At 37.0% G+C, this 26,099-nt stretch overlaps 1 protein-coding gene and 3 pseudogenes across 2 annotated transcripts in view; all 4 read left to right on the top strand.

Moving 5' to 3' along the window:
- LOC132192308 (uncharacterized) overlaps window positions 1–20,189 on the top strand; it is a 69,400-nt gene extending 49,211 nt beyond the window's left edge. The window contains exons 1-8 of one of the 2 annotated variants that reach the window (XM_088511250.1): window positions 17,432–17,659; window positions 17,860–17,915; window positions 18,298–18,441; window positions 19,116–19,189; window positions 19,300–19,354; window positions 19,422–19,484; window positions 19,577–19,704; window positions 19,807–20,189. In XM_088511250.1, coding sequence (XP_088367376.1) covers window positions 17,614–17,659; window positions 17,860–17,915; window positions 18,298–18,441; window positions 19,116–19,189; window positions 19,300–19,354; window positions 19,422–19,484; window positions 19,577–19,704; window positions 19,807–19,885 — 645 coding nt within the window. In that variant the 5' untranslated portion in view covers window positions 17,432–17,613 and the 3' untranslated portion in view covers window positions 19,886–20,189. Of the gene's footprint in view, window positions 1–17,431; window positions 17,660–17,859; window positions 17,916–18,297; window positions 18,442–19,115; window positions 19,190–19,299; window positions 19,355–19,421; window positions 19,485–19,576; window positions 19,705–19,806 lie in introns of those variants that run through there. The other variant, XM_088511251.1, reaches the window with a different exon arrangement.
- On the top strand, window positions 6,758–8,919 carry LOC132192059 (L-type lectin-domain containing receptor kinase IV.1 pseudogene; annotated as a pseudogene).
- LOC132192216 (L-type lectin-domain containing receptor kinase IV.1 pseudogene) lies at window positions 13,502–15,656 on the top strand (annotated as a pseudogene).
- A 3,207-nt stretch (window positions 20,190–23,396) lies between the features above and the next one.
- LOC132191940 (L-type lectin-domain containing receptor kinase IV.1 pseudogene) lies at window positions 23,397–25,762 on the top strand (annotated as a pseudogene).
- The last annotated feature ends 337 nt before the right edge of the window (window positions 25,763–26,099 follow it).

The raw sequence follows: 26,099 nt of genomic DNA, 5'->3' as shown, positions 1-26,099 counted from the left end.
ACAAGGGGTATCCGACAAGGGGATCCCCTTTCCCCGTACCTGTTTATTTTATGTGTTGAGGCTCTAAGTTCCCAATTAATGCATGCCGAACAATCTGGGTGTCTCCGAGGAGTTCCAACATCCCCAAGAGGTCCACGTTTAAACCATTTATTTTTTGCAGATGACAGCTTGATTTTTTGTAAAGCCACGGCTCAGGATTGGCAGCGCTTAACAATCATTCTGGAAGATTATGAAAAAGCATCGGGTCAGCGACTAAATAGAGACAAAACATCAATATTTTTCAGCCGCAATACCCGAAGGGAGGTAAAAGAGCTCATTCTTCGTCTGTCAGGGGTGCCAGCAACACAGAGATATGACAAATACTTGGGGCTCCCTGCTTTAGTGGGGAAGTCTCGTATTAGAGAATTTCAAAATCTCTCAGAACGAGTAAGGAAAAAGGTTACGGATTGGAAGGCGAAGTTGCTATCGCAAGCGGGAAAAGAAATATTACTAAAAGCCGTGGTCCAAGCTATCCCTACATACAGTATGAGTATTTTTTTGCTCCCAAAAGCTCTATGCAAAGAAATAAATGGCATCATGCAGAAGTTTTGGTGGGGGAATAAGGAGAATGAAAAGAAAATTCACTGGATGAGTTGGGAGAAAATGGGGCGAGCAAAGTCCTATGGGGGATTGGGTTTTCGTGATATACAGGCTTTCAATAAAGCCCTTCTTGCAAAACAATTATGGCGTTTACTAAATCAACCAGACAGTTTGGCATCAAAAATCCTTAAGGCAAAATATTTTCCAAGGGTTTGCTTAAAGGAGGCAAAGGTGGGGAGTAGACCGTCTCTTGCTTGGAGAAGCATGCTTGCGGCAAAGGATTTATTTTTTGCTGGGTTGATTTGGCGAATAGGGGACGGAACTTCAGTTTCTATTTGGGGTGACAAATGGATTACAAATCCATCTTCTTATAAAATACAGACCCCATGCCAAATACTACACAAAGAAGCAAGAGTAAGTGAGCTGATTGACCCAGTGTCTTCAAGGTGGAATGTTCCTCTTCTGAAGGAGATATTTTGGGAAGAAGAGGCTGATCTGATAAGTGGGTTACCTTTGAGCAGATACAACAAGCACGATAGGTTGATATAGAATTTTACAAGTTCTGGAGAATTTTCGGTTAGAAGCGCTTATCACCTAGAGATCGAGAGAAATGCAGCAAATTGCGGTGAGGGATCCAAACAATCGGGTTATAAAGCCACTTGGAAGAACATATGGGATTTAAGAGTGCCAAACGCCACTAAGGTTTTCATATGGAGGGCGTGTAGTAATATACTACCCACCAAAGCAAACCTGAAACAGAGGAGGGTGCTGGAGGATGCAACATGTATTTTCTGCTCAAAAGATGTTGAAACAACTGCCCATGCACTATGGCATTGCCCCGCGGCTAAAGATGTTTGGAGCACAAGTATTCGTTCTCTGCAAAAGACTGTTTGTCATGAGGAGGGGTTCTTGGAGATTTTCGAATCTATTATGCATAGGTGTAACAAGGAGGAGATGGGGATATTTGCTTGCACTGCTCGGGCTATCTGGCACAGGAGAAACGAAGTCTCTCATGGAGGTCTATTCAAGCACCCACTGAAGCTATCCCAGGATGCAGAGGCACAATGGAAATCATGGGAAAAAATTTCCGAGCAACAGGAGGAAATGGGTGCTGTGGGAACAGGTGAAACCGTCCCTGAACTTCGGTGGACAGCACCGACTATTGACACATATAAGGTAAATTGGGATGTGTCGGTGAAACCTGGTTCCCGGAGCTTTGGCGTGGGTATTATCGTTCGGGATTATAAGGGGCAGGTATGTGCTGCGTCCTGCTTAGCGGTTGATGGTCACCCGGACTCTACAGTTTCAGAGGCTATGGGAGCTTTAAATGCAATGGAGTTTTGTTGCGACTTGGGCTTTCAAAACATCCTGTTGGAAGGGGATTCCAAAATTGTGGTTCAAGCTATCAAAGGTGGGTCATCATGGTGCAGGTTTGGACAGATTATCGAGGATATCCATACCATTTTGCCGAGATTCAGGAGCTGGAGCGTGGAACATGTTCGACGAGAAGCAAATGAAGCAGCTCATATCTTGGCGAAAACAGTGGGTATTATTGGAATACATAGTGTCTGGATGGAAGAAATCCCGGATGTTATTAATGATGTAGTTGCTTTAGAGCAAATTGCTCTTGATGTTTAGAGTTTTCTTTTGAGCTCTTTGGTTTTTAGAGGCTCTCTGACTCTAGATGTTTTATGTACCTTTTTAGAATTTTTTGAATAAAGATCAGTCAGTTATTCAAAAAAAAAAAAAAAAAAGTGATTAATGAATAATTTTACACGTGTATTTGATTTTTACTCCATAAACTCTCGTATATATTACATGAAAAATTCACTTACTGGTCGGAAGTCGAAAGTCAGAAGTAAGAAAACATATTGGTTATTTTGAGAGAAAGCACATTTTTCAAAATAATAGATATAATGGATGGTGACAATGACAAATTATTTAAAAACTAATTTTTAAAATGAAAATTTGGTAAAAAAAAAAGGAAAGAGAACTTTTGAAATGAATTATGTAGGGTGAATAGATTCGTGAATGTGCTCAAACAAAAGACGAATCTTAAGGGAATTCCACAAATATATATATATATATATTCATTCAATCATATTAAGCTCTAAATTATCAAAAATGTTTTCGGCAGAAAACAGTTTCAGGGAAAATGGCTACCCTAAAAATATTTTTGGACGAAAATCATTTTACGTCGAAATAAACGGAGCCTGAGTCTTTTTATTTTTCCGAACCAAAAAGTAAAATACCATCGATTCCTTTGAAAAAATTATACTTTAAATCATAATCATAAATTTTAAGCTTGCCGCTCTATCAAAATAATGTCACAGATACAATAAGTAATCTCGCCTAACCAAACTCTATCCATACTTGTTTGTCCATTACTTTGACTAACTCATGTGTAGCAGAATTTCCTCGTATAGCATGGCAAATCCCAAATCCGCCAACTTTGCATTGTATTTCAAGACCCACCAAGTATCCTCCACGAGTTGACTATATCTACTCCAATTTTGTTCAGTAGACTTCACGACATTCACTATTTGGACAGTATCACCTTCCAACATGATTCTCTGAATTTTAATATCAGGAATATGAAGAATGATATTTAATAACAAATTTTTGGAAGAAGCAAAAATTTTGGATGCATCAATATGAACGATTTGCAAACCTATACCATTTCCCACTTGAATCTACCAGTGCCAGTGTAAAGATTCCCAGTTGAGTTGAAGGATGAAGATGTGTTCAAGAAAGTAAGGAACGCCTGCATATTCTATTGCTAAATGCTAATCACATGGCTGGGTTTAGGTGCCGGTCCAAATTTAATTCCACTATGTATTTTTCATGAAAAAAACTTGAAATTAAATATGATCCATTAAAAAAGTTACAACATATTTTGAAACATCCGAGTTTTATATTGGGAAGAGGTGAGTAACCCAGATAGAGTGAGTAGTTTATAAAAAAGATAGTCATGAATGTTAAATCCTATATTACTTTGTTACTAGGTGAAGCTGAGTTTTATAATGAATTCTAGAAAAACTTCAAATTGACTAGTCATTTTGAAGTGATACGCAGATATGACTAGCGTTTTTCCAATGGTCGTTACATATTTTTTAACAATACTTAATTAAGCTAAATCCAATCATCTTCAAATGCATGATCAAAACAAATGCGCGAAAATATGATTTTTTGGTAAGATGTCAAGCCTGTTGACACGTCACTAACGCTTAGTAACGTGTGTGTCATGTTAAAAAATTGGAAGTTACTAATAGGAATTTAGTAACATGTCAATTTCTGACACGTTACTAAAGTTTAAAAAATTAGCAAAAAAAAGAAAAAAATTATTTCAAATTTATTTCCGGAATTTTTTTTTTCAAATAATATCATGGAATTCCAAACCCATATTTCAAATAAAATCATATTCGAATATGATTTTCAAAAATCCAAACCCAACAAATAAAAATTTAATTGACAAAAAAAGAATTAATTGAACTTGGAATAGATCAATATATTCAAACCCAGCAGCAAAAATCCAAACCCAACAGCAAAAATTAATTTGAGTAAAAATTTCAAAAGTTTTGAACTTAGAATCTAATTTTACTACTCACTCACTGTATGGAGTTGGAGAGTACCAAAAATCAGAAACTTGCAACACCAAAGAACCAGAAAAATCAATAGGTTTAAAAGCTAAGACAAATGACAAAAAAATCAATCAGAAAAATTACTCATTAAAGTATACAATGTCCGTTCCCCAACCGGATTCAACCTGAAAAATCAAACCAAACCAACCAAAAAATTCAAGCCCAGAAAAATTTCAAACCCAGCAGCAAAAAAAATTTCAAAATCCCAAACCCAAACCCAGCAACCAAAACAAATTTCAAAATCCCGAACCCAGCAAAAAAAAAAAAAAAAAAAAGAGTCAGATCTTCTCTTCTGTTTTTCATTTTCTTCTTATCTTCTCTTTTTTTTTTCTCCTCCTTTTCTTTTTCTTCTTCCCATATGAGAGAAGAGAGAGCTGACAAGGGCGTGAGAGCAAAAGAGAGAGAGAGAGAAAAAGAGAAGAAGAGAGAAGAAGCACAGGCGGGAGGAAGAAAAAAAAGGGAAGAAGAAAGTAAAAGATAAAAAGAGGGAACCCAATGCCCATTGGTAACGTGTCAAAGTTGACACGTTACCTTTTGGTGACGTGTCAAATTTGACACGTTACTAAATGGTAACGTGTCAACTTCGACACATTACTAAAGTTGTCAATTTTTTTTTTTAATTTTCTTTTTTTTCGTTTTCTACATGGTAACTTGTCAAAGTTGACACATTACCAAATGGTAAAGTGTCAAATTTGACAAGTTATTAAAGTTGTCAATTTTTTTTTTATTTTTCGAAACGATGACGTGTCAAATTTGACACCTTACCAAATGGTGCGGAGCTCTCCACTACTCTCGCCGGCATTCATCTGCTACATGTTTCATTTGTATTTTTTTTTTTTTTCCAAACTAAAACTATAAAAAAAATTGACAATTTTAATAACGTGTTAAAGTTGATACGTTACCAAATACTTTGGTAATGTGTGAAAAACTGTTACGTCAACAAATGGTGACGTGTGAAAAAATCCTGCACAATAGACAAGTCACTAATAACACTTTTTTTTTTTTTTTTGGTAGTGATGGTAGCATTTGAGTTGGGCTGCCCCTTCGACAGATTGAAGAATTAGAGTTGGGTCAAGACTCACCATTCTGCTCAGAAGAATAATCAAATTGTTTAGAAGTGATGCTGCCTCCGTGACAACAAGATTTGCTACTCGATGAATGTTATACTTATAAACAAATTTTACAATATGATTGAAAATGAAATAAATTTAACTTTTGAAAAGCTCAATCATATTATGTTACATTATATTATAAACGTTTTTTTTTTTTTTTTTGTAAAATATGTTTATAAGCCTAACATTTTTCTTTCTACTTTGCTGTTCTAAATGAATCTGATTACTATAAAGAAAATCTAACGTTATGGGTTCAAGCGGAGAGGGTGATGTCTACCACCACGGGGCCAGGCATGCCCATTTGACAAATTCAAATGCGGAATGGTCTGCATAGTCGCAAAGGTTGTTCTTCAGAGAATGCGGCTGATCGTGTGGCTGCTACTTTGAATTCAAGTCAACCTCCAACATTCAACAACGATTAATCTTAATAACCAGAGATTCTGCCCTCAAAAAAAGAAAGTGTGAAAGAAAATGAGAGATCCCATAGAAAAACGTTGATATTTGGTAGTTTGCGGCGGCTAAAAATCGTTTTCTCGGGAAATTGGGCGAAACTTCGTGGGTGACACATGCATCCTGCTCTGAGTGCTCTCTATTGCAATAATGATGTATATTTATTTATTTATTTTTCTAAGCAAATAAGGATAGTGTATAAGGAATAAAAAAAATTGAAAAATGGTTCGCCTCCCCAACAACAAATTCAAAACAACAATATAATACAGAAAATACAAGCAAATAGAAAATGTGCCAAAAAATGATCTGATCCATTGGATCTTGGTCAACAGACCAAGAAAGGGCACAATCAAAGTGGTGTTTGAAGTAAGCCAAATGGCTGACCAGCTTTGAAACAATAACACCCACTAAAAGGAGGCTGTTGAAGGAGAGGCACTGAATTCCCATTTGGATCCGTTGCAAGCGAGTAACGATCTCCGATTAATAAAACAATCTCTACAAAAAGATCAAACTAGAGTAACTATGGGAAATTAAAACCCACAAAAGAACAAAAGAATAGAACAAACATAGATACAAGACATAAAACAAAGCAAAATACAAGAAAATAAGAAAAAAAACCCTCAACATCAGCACTGGAGAAGCAAGATTCTTGGCCAGGACGTGTAAGCCACTCACCGGCGCGTAATAATGATGTAAATTAGATAGCTAATAATTTTACTCACTCTTTACCTTTGGGCTCTGGTGAAACAACTTATGAAGCAATAATTGGAGTAGTAGCTTTATAATTGTATGTATGAAATAATATATCAAGTTACAAATACCAAGTTGTTGTTAACATAAAGCTTACAAATTGTACTTTTCTGATGAGTCAAATATATCTTTATGGTGCTTTGAAAATTGTACAAATAGTTGATTTTGTTATAGCATGGCATCAAATACATATAAACTTGAAAGTAGTACTATGAAACCGTGAAAAGAGGAAGCGGATGCACAGTATAGCCATGTTCATGTCCAAGCTAGTATTGCTTCTGTCTCTCCTAATCAGCTTCGTATCATCCCAAGATACCAGCTTCACCTTCGTCGGGTTTAAGTCGGCAAATCTAAGCCTAGACGGCATAGCAGAAATCACTTCCACTGGCCTTTTGAAGCTCACTAATAATACAAACTCTAAAATGGGTCATGCTTTCTACCCCAATCCAATAAGCTTCAGGAACTCGTCAAATGGCTCCGTTTACTCCTTCTCTACGACTTTCGTCTTCGCTATCGTTTCTGAAGATGCCACTCAGAGCGGTCATGGGCTTGCTTTCGTGATTGCTCCAACAAGAGGACTCCCGGCAGGTAGTCCAGGCCAGTACCTTGGCCTTTTCAATTCTAACAACTATGGTGATCCCAAGAATCAAGTCGTTGCCATAGAGCTCGATACATCCAGGAACCCAGAATTTGACGACATCAATAATAACCATGTTGGGATTGATATAAACGGGTTGAAGTCCGAGAAATCTGCTGGAGTGGGATATTATGCTGATGATGACAATGGTGGGTTTAGGACCCTGGGCCTTATAAGTGGGCAGCAAATGCAAGTTTGGGTGGAATACGATGGTGTCCAGAAGCAAATCAATGTTACTTTAGCTCCCCTTGATGTCAGTAAACCCAAAATTCCGCTATTGTCTTTGTCCCGCGATCTTTCACCTATCATTAGCAACAACATGTATGTTGGCTTCTCCTCCGCAACTGGCAAGCGCCTAGCGAACCATTATGTTTTGGGTTGGAGCTTTAAGGTGAACGGTCAGGCTCCAAAACTTGTCCTCTCTCAACTTCCCAAGCCGCCTCAGATATTAGGAGGTAAACCGAGATCTAAATTTTTGACAATTGGGTTGCCTGTGATAATTTTTAGTTTAGCCTTGGTAGCAATTTCAGGTGTAGTTTATGTCATAAGAAAAAAGAGAAAGTTTGAAGAATTGCTGGAAGACTGGGAGCTTGACTATGGGCCTCAGAGATTCGAATACAAAGATCTTTTTGTTGCTACAAAAGGATTTAGGGAGAAAGAGCTACTGGGCAAAGGTGGATTTGGTAAGGTCTATAAAGGTGTACTACCTACCTCCAAAATTGAGATTGCGGTGAAGAGGATCTCCCATGAATCACGGCAGGGAATGAGAGAATTTGTTGCAGAAATTGCCGGCATGGGTCGGCTCCGCCACAGAAATTTAGTACCACTCTTGGGGTATTGCAGGCGAAAGAAAGAGCTGTTGTTGGTGTATGACTTCATGCCTAGTGGAAGCCTAGATAAGTACCTCTTTCATGACCAGCCTACGCTCACTCTGGGTTGGAGCCAGAGATTTGGAATAATAAAAGGTGTGGCGTCCGGGCTGTTTTATCTACACGAAGATTGGGAGCAAGTTGTTGTTCACAGAGATGTAAAGGCTAGTAATGTCATGCTGGATGGTGAACTGAGTGCTAGATTAGGAGACTTTGGTCTTGCAAGATTTTATGACCGTGGAAGTGACCCTCAAACGACCCATGTGGCTGGAACCATTGGGTATATTGCGCCTGAGCTTAATCGAAGCGGCAAGGCCACAACAAGCACCGATGTGTTTGCCTTCGGGGCCTTTTTGCTTGAGGTTGCTTGTGGAAGAAGACCAATAGAGCCACAGTGGCGAACAGAGAATGTCATTTTGGTTGATTGGGTGTTTTCTCACTGGAACAGAGGCGAAATTATTTGTGCAAGGGATCCAAATTTGGGTACAGATTATGTAGCCGAGGAAGTAGAGTTGGTATTGAAACTTGGGTTGCTGTGCTCTAATTCAGATCCTGTGGCCAGGCCAAGCATGCGCCAAGTTGTGCAATTCTTGGAGGGGAATGTTCCTCTTCCAGATTTAGCGTCGATTGGTCTTAATGCCAGCGGCTTAACGTTTGCCATGTCTTATCCGGTGGCTCCTATGGACAATGCGTTCACGCCTTTGTCTTCCGTCGCAGATTCGCTTCTCTCGGGGGGTCGCTGATTCTTAAAGTGTTTGTTACCTATCGTGAGTCTGTTTGTAACCATTTGAGTGTATGATTTTTCTGGAATGATCCAACTAAAATTTGTTTCTTCAAGGTTGTGCGGTATATCATATATGTATGAACATGGGCCTTCCTCTTATCATACATTTTGCAACTTTTCATGCTCTAACATCCGTCGAAATAGATGCATTGGGAGGAGGAAAATAATTCATTAACGTTTTGGATTCATATTGGAAGCCATTATTAAGAAATGGATTTCACCCCTTGAAAAAAAAGAAGAAACAAAAAAGCTATATATATATATATATATATATATATATATATATATATATATATATTCATGTCCGGGGATGGAGATTAGAGCTTTAGATACACTAACCTATAAAGCACAGTAGCACTGGTTTTTGTCCTAAATTCTTCGTAAGAAATCTTAAGCTACCAAAGCCGATACATACCACACAAAATTGCATCTTAAAGCACATTACAAATAGGAAAACAAAAAACAAAATTTTTCTAAAAACAATTATACTATCAATTTATAATAAACTAAAATTAAATTTAGACTATGGATAGTATTTTAATATAAGATTACAAAGGATCGGAAGAGGTCATGACCCATTTATACCAACCCCCGTCCAGGTCTGTCTCTGGGTCTGGATAATGGATTGATTATTTTCTTGAACCTAATAATCATAAGATTTGCCAGATCAACTCACTCCTTTGGTGAATCTGTGTTATCCATCCATGGCTAAATTCAATATAAAAGATGTTCAATAGTTCTTCTTTGTAGTAAATTGGTTTCCACAACTTTAAACGGTGTAGAATAGTCGTGATGAATATCTAGATATTCCACTGCAGTGTCAATGTTAATTAAGCACCAAATGGCGACGACTTTGACAAGATTGTCATGACATGTGCAACCATGTCTTCTTCTGGCTTTAGAATGCCGTGTACGACGGTGTAGAAATTAATAGGCATGATGGAGATATTCAAATGCAATGTTCAAGGACAATTGAAAATTTGTTGTGAGAATACTACCACTTTCTAGGAATTTTGTTAGGTTTTTAAAAGAAAGTTAAATGTAGAGAGTCCATTGTAAATACGCTTAGCACCAAGGGTCTAAATTTGCTAACCATCATCAATAGAAACAAAAGGAGGACCTCAAATGTCATAATAAATTAGATCCAAAGCTTTTTCCGAATGTAAAAGAGATAAATAAAATGGTGATTTGTGACTTTTATAGCCAGTAGACAAGAATCACAACTAACAACAGGTTTATTACAATTGATTGTTATTAGAAAATAAGATCTGACGAACAAATTGAAGGGAAAGATGTCCAACACACCAGTACTGCCATATGTTCACTAGCTAGGCCGACGCGACCGAAAATAATAGTCATCAAAAAAAAATTTTTGTTTGACTAAAAAAGTTTTTTTAATTTCTATAAAATAGTTTTTCTTTTATAAATCGTAAACTATTTTTTTGAGTTTGAGTCTTTAATTCTAATACTACTAGACCACCACCAGAACCTCACGCGGACCTCCACCAGAATCCTCCTGGATCTCTACCGGAACCTTGCAAGAACCTGGTCGGACCATCACCAAATCACTTTTGGAACCTTGCTGGAACTTAAATTTTTAGCTTAATTTTTTTTTAAATTAATATTTTTATGTTGTGAACAAAAATTGATTTTTAGAAGTTAATATATATGATTGAATGAAAATATAAAATAAGTGCTTCGGTCCTCTCAAGGGGGCCGCGTAAAGCGGTTTCGGAAGCAACCTTCACCCGGTAACGTTCGTACATAGAAGCTTGGAGCCTTAATTTGTTGGGAGTTATTTTCTTGGTTCTGTCATGATCCGAAACAAGAACAGAATGAGAGGGAGGCACGAACACCTTCGATCACCAAAGCGGAAGGGATGGAGATTAGAGTTTTACGTGTCTTAAATTCTTAGTAAGAAATTTGAAGTTAAAGCCTTTTTTTAATTTTACAAACCTATACCATTTCCCACTTAAATCTAACCAGTGCCAGTGTAAAGATTCCCAATTGAGTTTGAAGGATGTAGATGTGTTCAAGAAAGTAAGGAAATCCTGCATATGCTAAATGCTAATCACCTTGGATTGGACTTAGGCGCCGGTCCAGATTTAATTCCACTATGTTTTTTTCATGAAAAACTTAAAATTAAATCTTAAAAAAGTTGCAACATATTTTGTAACATCTCAGTTCTATATTGGAAAGAGATGAACAACCCACATAATGTTGATAATGGCTCTGTCAACAAATGTAAAGATAATTGCTGAAAAATATCAATATTCAAGTTCGTAGGCTCAAGTCCTATTTATTTACAAGAGGATAAAGTTAATTTTAAAAGGAGTCCAAGAACAACTTGGAATTGGATTTCTGGAGAAAACGTGTGGGGGTAAACATGCGGGCCGCAATGTTTATCTTCATCATGGAAAAGACTTTGTATTCATGATGGTTTTGTTTTTCCAGCAGTAATTGGATTAAATTATTCTCCTATTTTTCATGATTAAACATCTATAAAAGGTCATGTAGTCCTTGGGTGAGATCATCCGGAAAATTCAAATTGGTGAGAGCACTTTGTGGCATTTACAAAGTGTATAGAGTTTTTATTTATTGGGTATTTAAGATGGACAGATGAGTGGGGTATACAAGGGGCTAAGGGCTTGGGTTTAGGATATTAATCTTGAGCGGTTCAGGCTTGTACCATTGTACTCAATATTTCTCAATAGTAAAGAAGGAGACCGGATCACGCCCCGTAGATGTAGGCATATTGCCGAACCACGTAAACTCTTTGTATACGTGTGTGTTCTCGTGTGTTTTCTTTTCAAACTTGTATTTCGCATAAAGGTCCGGTAAAAAATTGGTTACCAATAAAATATCAATTTTCCCAACACATAGAGGTGCAAAGGTTGTTATTCAAGAATGGTGACTGATTTGCTACTTCAAATCAGCCGCCAACATATTTTTTGAAGTGATACGCAAATATGACTAGTGTTTTTACAGTGGTTGTTACATATTTTTTTAACAATACTTAATTAAGCTAAATCCAGTCATCTTCAAATGCATGATCAAAACAATGGTAGCATTTGAGTTGGGCCTGCCCCTTCGACAGATTGAAGAATTAGAGTTGGGTCAAGACCCACCATTCGGCTCAAAAGAGTAATCAAATTGTTTAGAAGTGATGCTGCTTCCGTGACAACGAGGTTTGCTACTCGATGAATGTTATGCTTATAAACAAATTTTACAATATGATTAGAAATGAGATAAATTCAACTTTTGAAAAGCTCAATCATATTGTGTTACATTGTATTATAAAGGTTTTTTTTTTTTTTGGGTGTAAAATATGTTTATAAGCCTAACATTTTTCTTGCTGTTCTAAATGAATCTAATTACTATAAAGAAAATCTAAGGTTATGGGTTCAAGCGGAGAGGGTGATGTCTACCACCACGGGGCCAGGCATGCCCATTTGACAAATTCAAATGCGGAATGGTCTGCATAGAAAAACGGGCACTGGATCCGTGGCTGCTACTTAAAATCAGCCACAGATAAAATGCGGAATGGTCTGCATAGTCGCAAAGGTTGTTCTTCAAAGAATGGCGGCTGATCGTGTGGCTGCTACTTTGAATTCAAATCAGCCTCCAACATTCAACGACTATATGGATGGAACATATATATTACCTACTATCTTAGTATTTAAGTATTGATCTTTATAATCAGAGATTCTGCCAAAAAAAAAGAGTGAAAGAAAATGAGAGATCCCACAGAAAGACGTTGATATTTGGTAGTTTGTGGCGGCTAAAAATCGTTTTCTCGGGAAATTGGGCGAAACTTCGTGGGTGACACATGCATCCTGCTCTGAGTGCTCTCTATTGTTATAATGATGTAGATTTATTTATTTATTTTTCTAAGCAAATAAGGATAGGGTATAAGGGATAAAAAAACTGGAAAATAGTTGGGTTCCTCAACAACAATAGAATATAAAAAATACAAATAAATAGGAAATGAGCCAAAAAAAAATGATTAAATCATTTGGATCTTGGTTAATAGACCAAGAAATAGCACCATCGAATTGGTATTTGAAGCAAGCCAAAGAACTAACCAACTTTGAAACAATAACACTCACCAAAATGAGGTTACTGAATGAGAGGCACTGAATTTCCATTTGGATTCGTTGCAAGGGAGTAACGATCTCCAGTTAATGAAACAATCTTTACAAAAAGATCAAACTAAAGTAACTATGGGTGATTAAAACCCACAAAAGAACAAAAGAATAGAACAAACATAGATACAAGACATAAAACAAAGCAAAATACAAGAAAATAAGCAAAAAATCCCTCAACAGCAGCAATGGAGGAGCAAGATTCTTGGCCAGCATGCGTAAGCCACTCACCAGCGCGTAAGAATGATGTAAATTAGATAGCCAATAATTTTACTCTATCTTTTCCTTTGGTGAAAACAACTTATGAAGCAATAATTGTAGTAGTAGCTTTATAATTATATGTATGAAATAATATATCAAGTTACAAATACCAAGTTGTTGTTAACATAAAGCTTACAAATTGTACTTTTCTGATGAGTCACTTATATCTTTATGGTGCGTTGAAAATTGTACAAATAGTTGATTTTTTTTATAGCAATAGATGGCATCAAATAACATATAAACTTGAAAGTAGAAGTATGAAACCGTGAAAAGAGGGAGGGATGCACAGTATAGCCATGTTCATGTCCAAGCTTGTATTGCTTCTGTCTCTCCTAATCAGCTTCGTATCCTCCGAAGATACCAGCTTCACCTTCGACGGGTTTAAGTCGGCAAATCTAAGCCTAGACGGCATAGCAGAAATCACTTCCACTGGCCTTTTGAAGCTCACTAATAATACAAACTTTCAAATGGGTCAGGCTTTCTACCCCAATCCAATAAGCTTCAGGAACTCGTCGAATGGCGCCGTTTCCTCCTTCTCTACGACTTTCGTCTTCGCTATCGTTTCTGAAGATGCCGCTTTGAGCGGTTATGGGCTTGCTTTCGTGATTGCTCCAACAAGAGGACTCCCGGCGGGTATTTTATCCAAGTTCCTTGGCCTTTTCAATACTACCAGCTTTGTTAATCCCAAGAATCAACTCGTTGGCGTAGAGCTCGATACAACCAAGAACCCAGAAATTGACGACATCAATGATAACCATGTTGGGATTGATATAAACGGGTTGCAGTCCGAGAGATCTGCTACAGCAGGATATTATGCTGATGATAATGGTGGGTTTAGGACCCTGAGCCTTAAAAGTGGGCAGCAAATGCAAGTTTGGGTGGAATACGATGGTGTCCAGAAGCAAATCACTGTTACTTTAGCTCCACTTGACGTCGGTAAACCCAAAATTCCGCTATTGTCTTTGTCCCGCGATCTTTCACCTATCATTGGCAACAACATGTATGTTGGCTTCTCGTCCGCAACTGGCCAGCTCCTAGCGAACCATTATGTTCTGGCTTGGAGCTTTAAGATGAATGGCCAGGCTCCAGAACTTCTTCTCTCTCAAGTCCAGCTGCCTCCGATATTAGTCGGTATAGAGAGATCTAAATTTTTGACAATTGGGTTGCCTGTGATTATTGTTAGTTTAGCGTCGGTAGCAATTTCAGGTGTAATTTATGTCATAAGAAGGAAGAGGAAGTTCGAAGAATTGCTGGAAGACTGGGAGCTTGACTATGGGCCTCAGAGATTCAAATACAAAGATCTTTTTGTTGCCACAAAAGGATTTAGGGAGAAAGAGCAATTGGGCAAAGGTGGATTTGGTAAGGTCTATAGAGGTGTACTACCTACCTCCAAAATTGAGATTGCGGTGAAGAGGATCTCCCATGAATCAAGGCAGGGAATGAAAGAATTTGTTGCAGAAATTGCCAGCATGGGTCGGCTCCGCCACAGAAATTTAGTACCACTCTTGGGGTATTGCCGGCGAAAGAAAGAGCTGCTGTTGGTGTATGACTTCATGCCTAGTGGAAGCCTAGACAAGTACCTTTTTTACCAACCTACGCTCACTCTGTGCTGGAGCCAGAGATTTCGAGTAATAAAAGGTGTGGCCTCGGGGCTGTTTTATCTACACGAAGAATGGGAGCAAGTTGTTGTTCACAGAGATGTCAAGGCTAGTAATGTCTTGCTAGATGGTGAACTGAATGCTAGATTAGGAGACTTCGGTCTTGCAAGATTTTATGACCGTGGAACTGACCCTCAGACGACCCATGTGGTTGGAACCATTGGGTATATTGCGCCGGAGCTTACTCGAAGCGGCAAGGCCACTACAAGCACCGATGTGTTTGCCTTCGGAGCCTTTTTGCTTGAGGTGGCTTGTGGAAGAAGGCCAATAGAGCCACGGTGGCGAACAGAGGATGCCATTTTGGTTGATTGGGTGTTTTCTCAATTGAACCGAGGCGAAATTCTTGGGGCAAGGGATCCAAATTTGGGTGCAGATTATGTAGCAGAGGAAGTAGAGTTGGTATTGAAACTTGGGTTGCTCTGCTCTCATTCAGAGCCTGCAGCTAGGCCAAGCATGCGCCAAGTTGTGCAGTTCTTGGAGGGGGGTATTCCTCTTCCAGAGTTACCGTCGGTTGGTCTTTATGCCAGCGGTTTAACGTTCGCCATGTCTTATCCGGTGGCTCCTATGGACAATGCGTTCACGCCTTTATCTTCTATTGCAGACTCGCTTCTCTTGGAGGGTCGCTGATTCTTAAAGTTTTTGTTACCCATTGTAAGTTTGTTTGTAACCATTAAAGTGTGATTTTTTGGAATGATCAACTATAATTTATTTCTTTAAGGTTGTGCAGCATATGTATGAACATGGGCCTCTCTGATCATATATTTTGCAACTTTGCATGCTTCTATATCCGTCGAAATAGATGTATTGGGAGGATAATAATTCATTAGCGTTTTGGATTCATACTGAAAGCCATTATTAAGGAATGGATTTCACCCCTTGAAAAAAAAAAGTACTTATATTCATGTCCTGTGATGGAGATTAGACTTTTACATACGTATTATACAGCATGAACAGAAAAGGGTATAAGGTAATCAACAATAGATGTTTTATAAAATGTTTCTCACACTTTGTGTTGAGATATCAGCTTGTATTTATATGTGTCATATACAGTAGACTACAATGATAAATACAAAATTCAAAATAGCTTTCCTATCCTATTTCTATCACGATATTGAGCTGCTGCATTATCTTGAAGTGCTGGATTTGAGTTGCTGCTTCTATCCTCTGCATTATCTTTAGGAGTAGATATCAAATGTCCAACTATTTGATTATCTGCTCTTATATGCCCCTGCATACTAAACTGTAATGGAAGTGAAATCTTGTAGACAAAAGAGGCTTGGTAAACACGTCTGCTAGATTGTCTTTCCTGAGAATAAACTGAATCAAAAGATTCTTGGCGGCAATATAATCAAGCACAAAGTGAGAGTCTATTTCAATAATTCAATATGTTTTGTTCCGGCATGAAAAGTTGAATTCGCAGTCAAATATGTGGCTCCAATATTGTCACACTATGTAGCTTGGCAGCGGCATTGACAAGGGACCGATACTCGATTCAGTGTTGAGTTAGCAATAGTCTTTTGTTTCTTAGAACTCTATGAGATTAGATTAGAGCCAAGATAAGTACAATAGCCGCTAGTGGATTTGCGATTATCGGGATAGCCAGTCCAATCCGCATTAGAGAAGGCATGAAATGCAGAAAAAGAAGAACAATTTTTACCTACAAATTATATACTAATGATGAAATTAACTTTGATTCTAATTAATTGTAGGTAAAAGAAAGGAACCCTCTAAAGAGCATGTGGTATTTGAAATTAACATCACAAAACAACACAAATCTATAACGATGACACACCATACATCTTATTAGCTACTTGCTTAATCATAAATTGTTTATCCTTAATCATAAATTGTTTATCCACCTTATAAAATGTAAGTTTTTAAAGAATATCATTTAATAAATTTGTTTTAAAATAAGAAATTAGAATTTTCATTATGATTGATTTAAAGATAAATCAAGAAAATACGAATGGAGTATTAAATTCTCAATTAAAGAAGATGGCATGTGCAGAAACGATTAAAAATGAAAACAAAAATACTAAATCAAGTCTAAGAGTAAGTTTTTTTTTTTAAAAAAAAAAAAAAAAAAAAGGAAAAGAAAAGAAAGAAAAAAATATTTTTAAATTGATCCCTAAAGTTTTAAAATGATTAAATCAAATCAAGGTTCTATTTTTTATGATTTCTTACAAAATTTTAATTATACCCTGAATAAAAAATTACAAAAAATAAAAATGTAATTATTTTTTTTTATAGAAATTTATTAATATTTCTTTAAAAAAATATTAATAAGAGAGGCATAATTGTATTTTTATAGTCATTTGTTATCAATTAATCCAAAAATGTTAACAAAGATCTCAAATTTAAATTAGGTATAAACTCAGATCTGAATATATCACATTAAAATGGAAAAAAAAAAATACAAGATTTCTTACCCGATGTTCTATTTATCTTCTTTTCACTTTGAAAGACCTTTACTACGAATACTGATATAATAATAATAATTTTTCCTAAGAAAACAGGAAACGAATAATCCGACAGCCCGTAACGAGTCGGATCCACTCGGACCGCCCCGGATAATTGCGTTTCACACTCGGATTGGCGAACCTTTGGACCTTTCACTTTCAGAGTTTCGTAGAGAAAGATCGAATACCCAAATTACAGAGCGTGATATTGCCGCTTCACATTTGGATTCTTTGACTGGGAATTGGGATTCGATCATTCACCAAAGAAATGCCGGTGAGAGTGGTGGAGAGCTCTGCACCTTCCCAAGTTTCAGGTATTTCGCTTTCCTTCAAAAGTAATTGCAATAGAATAATGTTCAGTGCCAGATTTAGGGCTTCGTTTGTTGCCTGGAAAATACCGGAAATTTATTTGAAATTCACAGCTTGCCTTCGTCAAAAAGGTTTTTTTTTTTTTTTTTTTTTTTTTTTTTGGGGGGGGGGGGTCTAATCTATATGTTCATGCTTAATTGTGAAGGCGCGATTTCTGGAGAGACATTACCACAACTATGCTCACTTTTGAGTGTTGGACAGGTTAATCTTCGACTCCTTTTATTTTATTTTTTGGGTTCCTTCTGTAAAGGTAGTTACTTTTGTTTACAACAGTTACTTGCTACTTGCTAGTGACCCTGCTACATATATGGCTGCATATGATTAGTTGCCTAATAGATATTGAGCCTAATGAGTATCATATATGGGGTTATGTAGTCAACAAATAAGCTAAGATTTTAGTGATCTTCAATGTCATTGTTAGATGATCATATATCTCTTTGCAATTTTGGACAGAGATGGTCAGGTTTTCCTTCTTTGGTCGTTTGAAGTGAGAACATAAAGCTGCATATTTTACTACTCTGATGAAATTTGCATCAGAAGTAGATGAGTTTCGGTTTATCCTCACAGTTTAATTTTGTCACAGGCCTTCTCTGGTACTCAGAATGTTTCTAGCCTACAGAAAGATGAAGCATGGAGAGTTAACGTTCGAATACAGGGATGTGACCTTGAACATGGGTATCTATGTGGGACCATGGAAGCTCTCAATGTGCCTATGGCAGACACACCAGTAAGCAGTTCCTTCTTCTTCTTTTTTGTTTAGGATATTTCCTTTTTTTTTGTCTGTGCTGTGTTGATATATAGAGGATAAATACTGAAGAAAAAAAATGTTGTAAATGTTATAGTGCAATGAAAGAATGAGGCAGCTTCTGGGTTTGTTTAAACTTCTGACTGCTGGCATTATTGCCAGAATAGGTTAGTGCTACTTTGATAAGAGGCACCTAATCAAGAGGTTTCTTTCCCCACTGACCTTTTCAATGTTCTCATTGTTGCATGTTTCTTTGTAATCCAAAATTTACTTTAAAAAAACTATATTACATGGCCATATTCACCTAATCGATTGTGATCTTACATATATTCTTCATCTTCTTTGGTTGCAGCAGCCATGAAATTAGCGGCGCCCAGAATTTTCAAACTTAACTCTTTGCTTTATATCCTATTTTATCAGTATGTTATACAAATGAATGATCCGTGCCTTAACAGAATATATGATACAGTTCTCCCTTTAGCCGTAAATTGGTTGGTTATATTTCCTCACTATAATGGAAGCATGCTTAATATGTAACTTGATTTCATTCAGAAAACTGCCAAGGTTTCATGACACCTTGGTTGCTGTAGTTGGAATATTGTGATTTACCTTGTTTGGTCATGGAGCACTTTTTGTTTCATTTATGATTACTTCAGGTAGTAACCTTCTGGGAAGGGGAGATCATTGACACAAAGAATTATACTTTCTTCACTGGCAAGTGGGAAGCAACGTACGTTCCTTTATTTTTATTTTTTCCATTTACTGTATCATGGAAACTTTAAATAACAGTGATGGTGGACAAAACAATCCAATGCTGATTTGCATGATCTCTTGCTACAGGCAAGAGGATGATATAAGGCACTGGACCAAGTTTCCATCCTTCCGTCCCTATTTGGTAAAGAGCTGGAACCTTTTCTTTCATACACATTATTTGCTGTATTAACTAATCCTGTTTTTTTCAGAGTCGAGTGGAGGTTGATGGTGGAAAATCTTTGGACCTGAGTGACTCTGAACACATATATATGGTAACCTAGTCTCAGTTATTTTAATCATTTGGTAAAAGAACTTGCCATATGTGAAGCAATAACATGCCAATTTCTTTTATTTGCTGGCGCAGAGATGGAAAGAGCAATACTTTGTGAATGTTGGGACAGACTGTGGGTTAACTATAGCTGGCTTTTACTATGTTTGTTTCTCTTGTAGTGATGGCTACATCAGTGGCTTCTATTATGATCCCAATAGCAGGTATTTTGCATTTCTGTTAGTTACCCCCAACCCCGAAAAAAAGAAGAAGAAAAAAAAAAAGAGAAGGAGCTGATTGATGAATTAACTTGAAACAACTTGCAGCCCATTTCAGAAGCTTGAGCTAAAATCAACTAATGAGGGAAGATCAGGTTTCAGTTTTTCGTCATATGAGTTGCAATAAAATGGAAGAAGGCATTCGCTTTTAGGGGTTTGCACTTGATTGAACGTTGCTTGGTCAGGTGAACATCTGAGAGGTACCATGGAGATTATGCAAGATCACAGGGAATCCAAACCGTACGAGGATTATATTGGAAGAGTTGACGAGTGATGTATATCTGTTTGTGTTAAGATCACTGGTCAAAAAGTACATCTGTGTGGAATACTTCTCGTGTTGTTGTATATGAATTGAAGTTAAACACACATGCATGCCAAGCCAACCACTTGAATTTAATGGATCATTGCAGCTATGTTAGCCCTTGAATGAAGATCTATCATTTTTGCTTGCACATTTCCACTTAATTCCATAACATTTCGCATTTATTTTTCTGGACCAAAAAGTAAAGGGAAAATTACACTTTACACTTTAAAGTTTAGGCTATTTTCAATTTGGCATTCAATGTTTCCTTTTTTATAAAAAAAATAAAAATAATTGAGGTACAAAAATGGCCAGATGGTCAAAGGGGTGGCCCCAAATTTTTTTTAAAAAAAAAAAATTAGAAGCAATATAGAAATTTTGGAATAACATTGGTCGAATTGAAAAAAAAAAAAAAAAAAAAAAAAAAAAAAAATTGTACGTTTGGGGGATGCATTGCAAAAATTGAAACATTGGAGATTGAATTGAAAATTACCATAAACGAGGGTAAAGTGTATTTTTCCTAAAAGTAAAATACCATCAATTCTTTTAAAGAAATCATACTTTAAGTCATAATCGTAAATATTAAGCATGTCACTGTCGCTCTAATAAAATAATGCCACAAATACAATAAGTAATCTCTTCTAGCCAAACTTTATCCAGACTTGTTTGTCTACTACTTTGACTAACTCATGTGTAGCAGAATTTGCTTATCGGATGCAGCATGGCAAATCTGCCAACTTTGCATTGTATTTCAAGATCCATCAAGTATCCTCCACTAGGCACTAGATGACTATATCTACTCCAATTTTTTTAGTAGACTTCACGACATTCACTATTTGAACAGTATCACCTTACAACATGATTCTCTGTATCCCCAAGTCTCGACTGAATTTCGCTGCATGTGGTGCAACAATGCCTTCATCACTACTGAGTCTAAGATTACCAAGATATATGATTCTTTTTAATATCAAGAATATGAAGAATGTTATTCAATAACAAATCTTTGGAAGAAGCAAAAATTTTGGATGTACCAATATGAATGGTTTGCAAACCTATACCATTTCCCACTTAAATCTAACCAGTGCCAGTGTAAAGATTCCCAGTTGAGTTGAGGGATGAAGATGTGTTCAAGAAAGTAAGGAAATCCTGCATATTCTTTTGCTAAATGCTAATCACCATGGATTAGCATTTACTATGTAAAACTATGTTTTAGAATAAATTTTAGAAAAACTCCAAATTGGCTAATTTTTTTAAGATGATGTGCAAATGTGACTAGCACTTTTTCATTGGTTGTTACATATTTTTTGACAATGCCTAAGCTAAATCCAGTCATCTTCAAATCAAATGCATGATCAAAACAATGTTAGCATTTGAGTTGGGGTGTCCTAGTTTGTTGCAGACTTGGTAGACCGGCTTAGAAAAATTAAGAGGCCCACGGCTGTGTCCCTGCCCCTTGACAGATCGAAGAATTAGAGTTGGGTCAAGACCCACCATTCAGCCCAGAAGAATAGTCAAATTGTTTAGAAGCGATGTTGTGTCCGCTTTGTTATTCGAGAAATGTTAGGCTTACAAACAAATTTTACAAAATAAAATTATTACATGATTAGAAATAAAATAAATTTAACTTTTAAAAAACTCAATCATATTTTACTACGTCATGTAATTTTTTTTATATAAAATTTAGTTGGAAGCCTAACATTTTTCTTGTTACTTTACAGTTCTAAACGATTTTGATGACTATAAAAGAAAATCCAATGGGTTGAAGTGGAGAGGGTAATGTCTACCACCGGGGACAGGCATGCCCATTTGACAAATTCAAATTCAAAATGGTCTGCATAGAAAAAGGGGCTCCGGATATGTGCCTGTTATCATGGGTTTGTTTGATAAATGATTTTGTTTTGGTTTTGGTTCAATATTGTAGTAAAAAGTGATTGATGTAAAAAAAAGTAAGAATATTTTTTTAAAAAAAAAAGTGAAAAAGTAAGAATGTTTGGTATGAAAAAATAAAAAAAAATTTTGTTTTGTAATATTTTTTTTATTTGAATAGTAATAAAAGAATGATTGATGTAATATAAAAAAATAAGAGAATATTGAAAAAATGAAAAAGTGAGATAAATAGTATATTACCAAAATCATGAAAAAAGGTTTATCAAACAAAGCCCATGACTAGACGCAAAGGATGTTCTTCAAAAATAGCGGTGGTCGTGTGGCTGCTACTTCAAATCAGCCTCCAACATTGAACGACCATATGGATGGAACATATTACCTACCATCTTAGGATTTACGTATTAGTTTCTGCCCAAAAAAAAAAGAAAAAGTGAAAGAAAATGAGAGATCCCATAGAAAATCGTGATACTTGGTAGTTTGCAGCGGCTAAAAATCGTTTTCTCGGCAAATTGGGCGAAACTTCGTGGGTGAAACATGCATCCTGCTCTGGGTGCAGCTTTTGTAATAATGATGTAATTTTTTATTTTATTTTATTTTTTAAAAGCAAATAAGGTATAGGGTATACATGGAATCCAAAGACGGAGAAAAGTTTAACTTCTCAATAACAAATTCAAAACAGCAATACAATACATAAAATACAAACAAATAGGAAATGAGCCAAAAAATGATCCGATCCTCTGGATCTTAGTCAATAGACCAAGAAAAGGCACCATCAAAGTGGTGTTTGAAACAAGTTAAAGAGCTGATAAACTTTGAAACAATAACACCCACTGAAAGGAGGCTGTTGAAGGAGAGATACTGAATTCCCATCTAGATCCGTTGCAAGAGAGTAACAACTTCCAATTGATGAAACAATATCCACAAAAAGATCAAATTGTAGCAGCTATGAGAAATTAAAACCCACAAAAAAACAACAAAATATAACAAACATAGATACAAGACATAAAACAAAGCAAAATATAAAAAAGTAAGCAAAAAACCCTCAACATCAACAATAGAGGAGTAAGATTCTTGGCCGGTGCGTGTAAGCTTATAATAATGATGTAAATTAGATAGCCAATAATTTTACTCACTCGATCGTTTCTTTGGTTAAAACGACTTATGAAGCAATAATTGTAGTAGCTTTATAATTACATGTATGAAACAATAGCAAGTTACAACTACCAAGTTGTTCTTAACATAAAGCTTACAATTGTTTTTTGGATTGAAGTATTTAAAATAATAATAATAATAATAAAAATTAAAAAAAAAAAAAAAAAAAAAGGCTTACAAATTGTACTTTTCTGATGAGTCACTTATATCTTTGTGGTGCTTTGAAAATTGTACAAATAGTTTATTTTTTTTTATAGCAATAGATGACATCAAATAACATATAAACTTGAAAGTAGAAGAATGAAACCGTGAAAAGAGGGAGCGGATGCACAGTATAGCCATGTTCATGTCCAAGCTAGTATTGCTTCTGTCTCTCCTAATCAGCTTCGTATCCTCCGAAGATACCAGCTTCACCTTCGTCGGGTTTAAGCCGGCAAATCTAAGCCTAGACGGCATAGCAGAAATCACTTCCACTGGCCTTTTGAAGCTCACTAATAATACAAAGGCTAAAATGGGTCAGGCTTTCTACCCCAATCCAATAAGCTTCAGGAACTCGTCGAATGGCGACGTTTCCTCCTTCTCTACGACTTTCGTCTTCGCTATCGTTTCTGAAGATGCCGCTTTGAGCGGTTATGGGCTTAATTTCGTGATTGCTCCAACAAGTGGACTCCTGGCAGGTATTTTATCCCAGTTCCTTGGCCTTTTCAATACTAGCAGCTTTGGTGATCCCAAGAATCAAATCGTTGTCGTAGAGCTCGATACAACCAAGAACCCAGAATTTCACGACATCAATGATAACCATGTTGGGATTAATATAAACGGGTTGCAGTCCGAGCGATCTGCTACAGCAGGATATTATGCTGATGACAATGGTGGGTTTAGGACCCTGCGCCTTAAAAGTGGGCAGCAAATGCAAGTTTGGGTGGAATACGATGGTGTCCAGAAGCAAATCAATGTTACTTTAGCTCCACTTGAAGTCGGTAAACCCAAAATTCCGCTATTGTCTTTGTCCCGCGATCTTTCACCTATCATTGGCAACAACATGTATGTTGGCTTCTCGTCCGCAACTGGCCAGCTCCTAGCGAACCATTATGTTCTGGCTTGGAGCTTTCAGATGAATGGCCAGGCTCCAGAACTTCTTCTCTCTCAAGTCCAGCTGCCTCCGATATCAGTCGGTATAGAGAGATCTAAATTTTTGACAATTGGGTTGCCTGTGATTATTGTTAGTTTAGCGTCGGTAGCAATTTCAGGTGTAATTTATGTCATAAGAAGGAAGAGGAAGTTCGAAGAATTGCTGGAAGACTGGGAGCTTGACTATGGGCCTCAGAGATTCAAATACAAAGATCTTTTTGTTGCCACAAAAGGATTTAGGGAGAAAGAGCTATTGGGCAAAGGTGGATTTGGTAAGGTCTATAGAGGTGTACTACCTACCTCCAAAATTAAGATTGCGGTGAAGAGGATCTCCCATGAATCAAGGCAGGGAATGAAAGAATTTGTTGCAGAAATTGCCAGCATGGGTCAGCTCCGCCACAGAAATTTAGTACCACTCTTGGGGTATTGCCGGCGAAAGAAAGAGCTGCTGTTGGTGTATGACTTCATGCCTAGTGGAAGCCTAGACAAGTACCTTTTTTACCAACCTACGCTCACTCTGTGCTGGAGCCAGAGATTTCGAGCAATACAAGGTGTGGCATCGGGGCTGTTTTATCTACACGAAGAATGGGAGCAAGTTGTTGTTCACAGAGATGTCAAGGCTAGTAATGTCTTGCTAGATGGTGAACTGAATGCTAGATTAGGAGACTTCGGTCTTGCAAGATTTTATGACCGTGGAACTGACCCTCAGACGACCCATGTGGTTGGAACCATTGGGTATATTGCGCCGGAGCTTGCTCGAAGCGGCAAGGCCACTACAAGCACCGATGTGTTTGCCTTTGGGGCCTTTTTGCTTGAGGTGGCTTGTGGAAGAAGACCAATAGAGCCACAGTGGCGAACAGAGGATGTCATCTTGGTTGATTGGGTGTTTTCTCAATTGAACCGAGGCGAAATTCTTGAGGCAAGGGATCCAAATTTGGGCACAGATTATGTAGCAGAGGAAGTAGAGTTGGTATTGAAACTTGGGTTGCTGTGCTCTAATTCAGAGCCTGCAGCTAGACCAAGCATGCGCCAAGTTGTGCAGTTCTTGGAGGGGGATGTTCCTCTTCCAAAGTTACCGTCGGTTAGTCTTTATGCCAGCGGCTTATCGTTCGCCATGTCTTATCCGGCGGCTCCTATGGACAATGTGTTCATGCCTACGTCTTTCGTTGCAGATTCGCTTCTCTCGGGCGGTCGCTGATTCTTAAAGTTTTTGTTACCCATTGTAAGTTTGTTTGTGACCATTAAAGTGTGATTTTTTGGAATGATCAACTATAATTTATTTCTTTAAGGTTGTGCAGCATATGTATGAACATGGGCCTCTCTGATCATATATTTTGCAACTTTGCATGCTTCTATATCCGTCGAAATAGATGTATTGGGAGGATAATAATTCATTAGCGTTTTGGATTCATACTGGAAGCCATTATTAAGGAATAGATTTCACCCCTTGAAAAAAAAAAAGTATTTATATTCATGTCCTGTGATGGAGATTAGACTTTTAGATACGTATTATACAGCATGAACAGAAAAGGGTATAAGGTAATCAACAATAGATGTTTTATAAAATGTTTCTCACACTTTGTGTTGAGGTTTCAGCTTGTATTTATATTCTGTCATATACAGTACTAGACTACAATGATAAATACAAAATTCAAAATAGCTTTCCTATTCTATTTCTATCATGATATTGAGCTGCTGCATTATCTTGAAGTGCTGGATTTGAGTTGCTGCTTCTATCCTCTGCATTATCTTTAGGAGTAGATATCAAATGTCCAACTATTTGATTATCTGCTCTTACATGCCCCTGCAAACTAAACTGTAATGGAAGTGAAATCTTGTAGACAAAAGAGGCTTGGTAAACACGCCTGCT

Source organism: Corylus avellana, chromosome 10, assembly GCF_965113065.1.
Source record: "Corylus avellana chromosome 10, dhCorAvel1.hap1.2, whole genome shotgun sequence".
NCBI classification, from domain to species: domain Eukaryota; kingdom Viridiplantae; phylum Streptophyta; class Magnoliopsida; order Fagales; family Betulaceae; genus Corylus; species Corylus avellana.
Note: the sequence above shows the minus strand (reverse complement) of the source record. Positions and strands in the feature narration are given on the sequence as shown.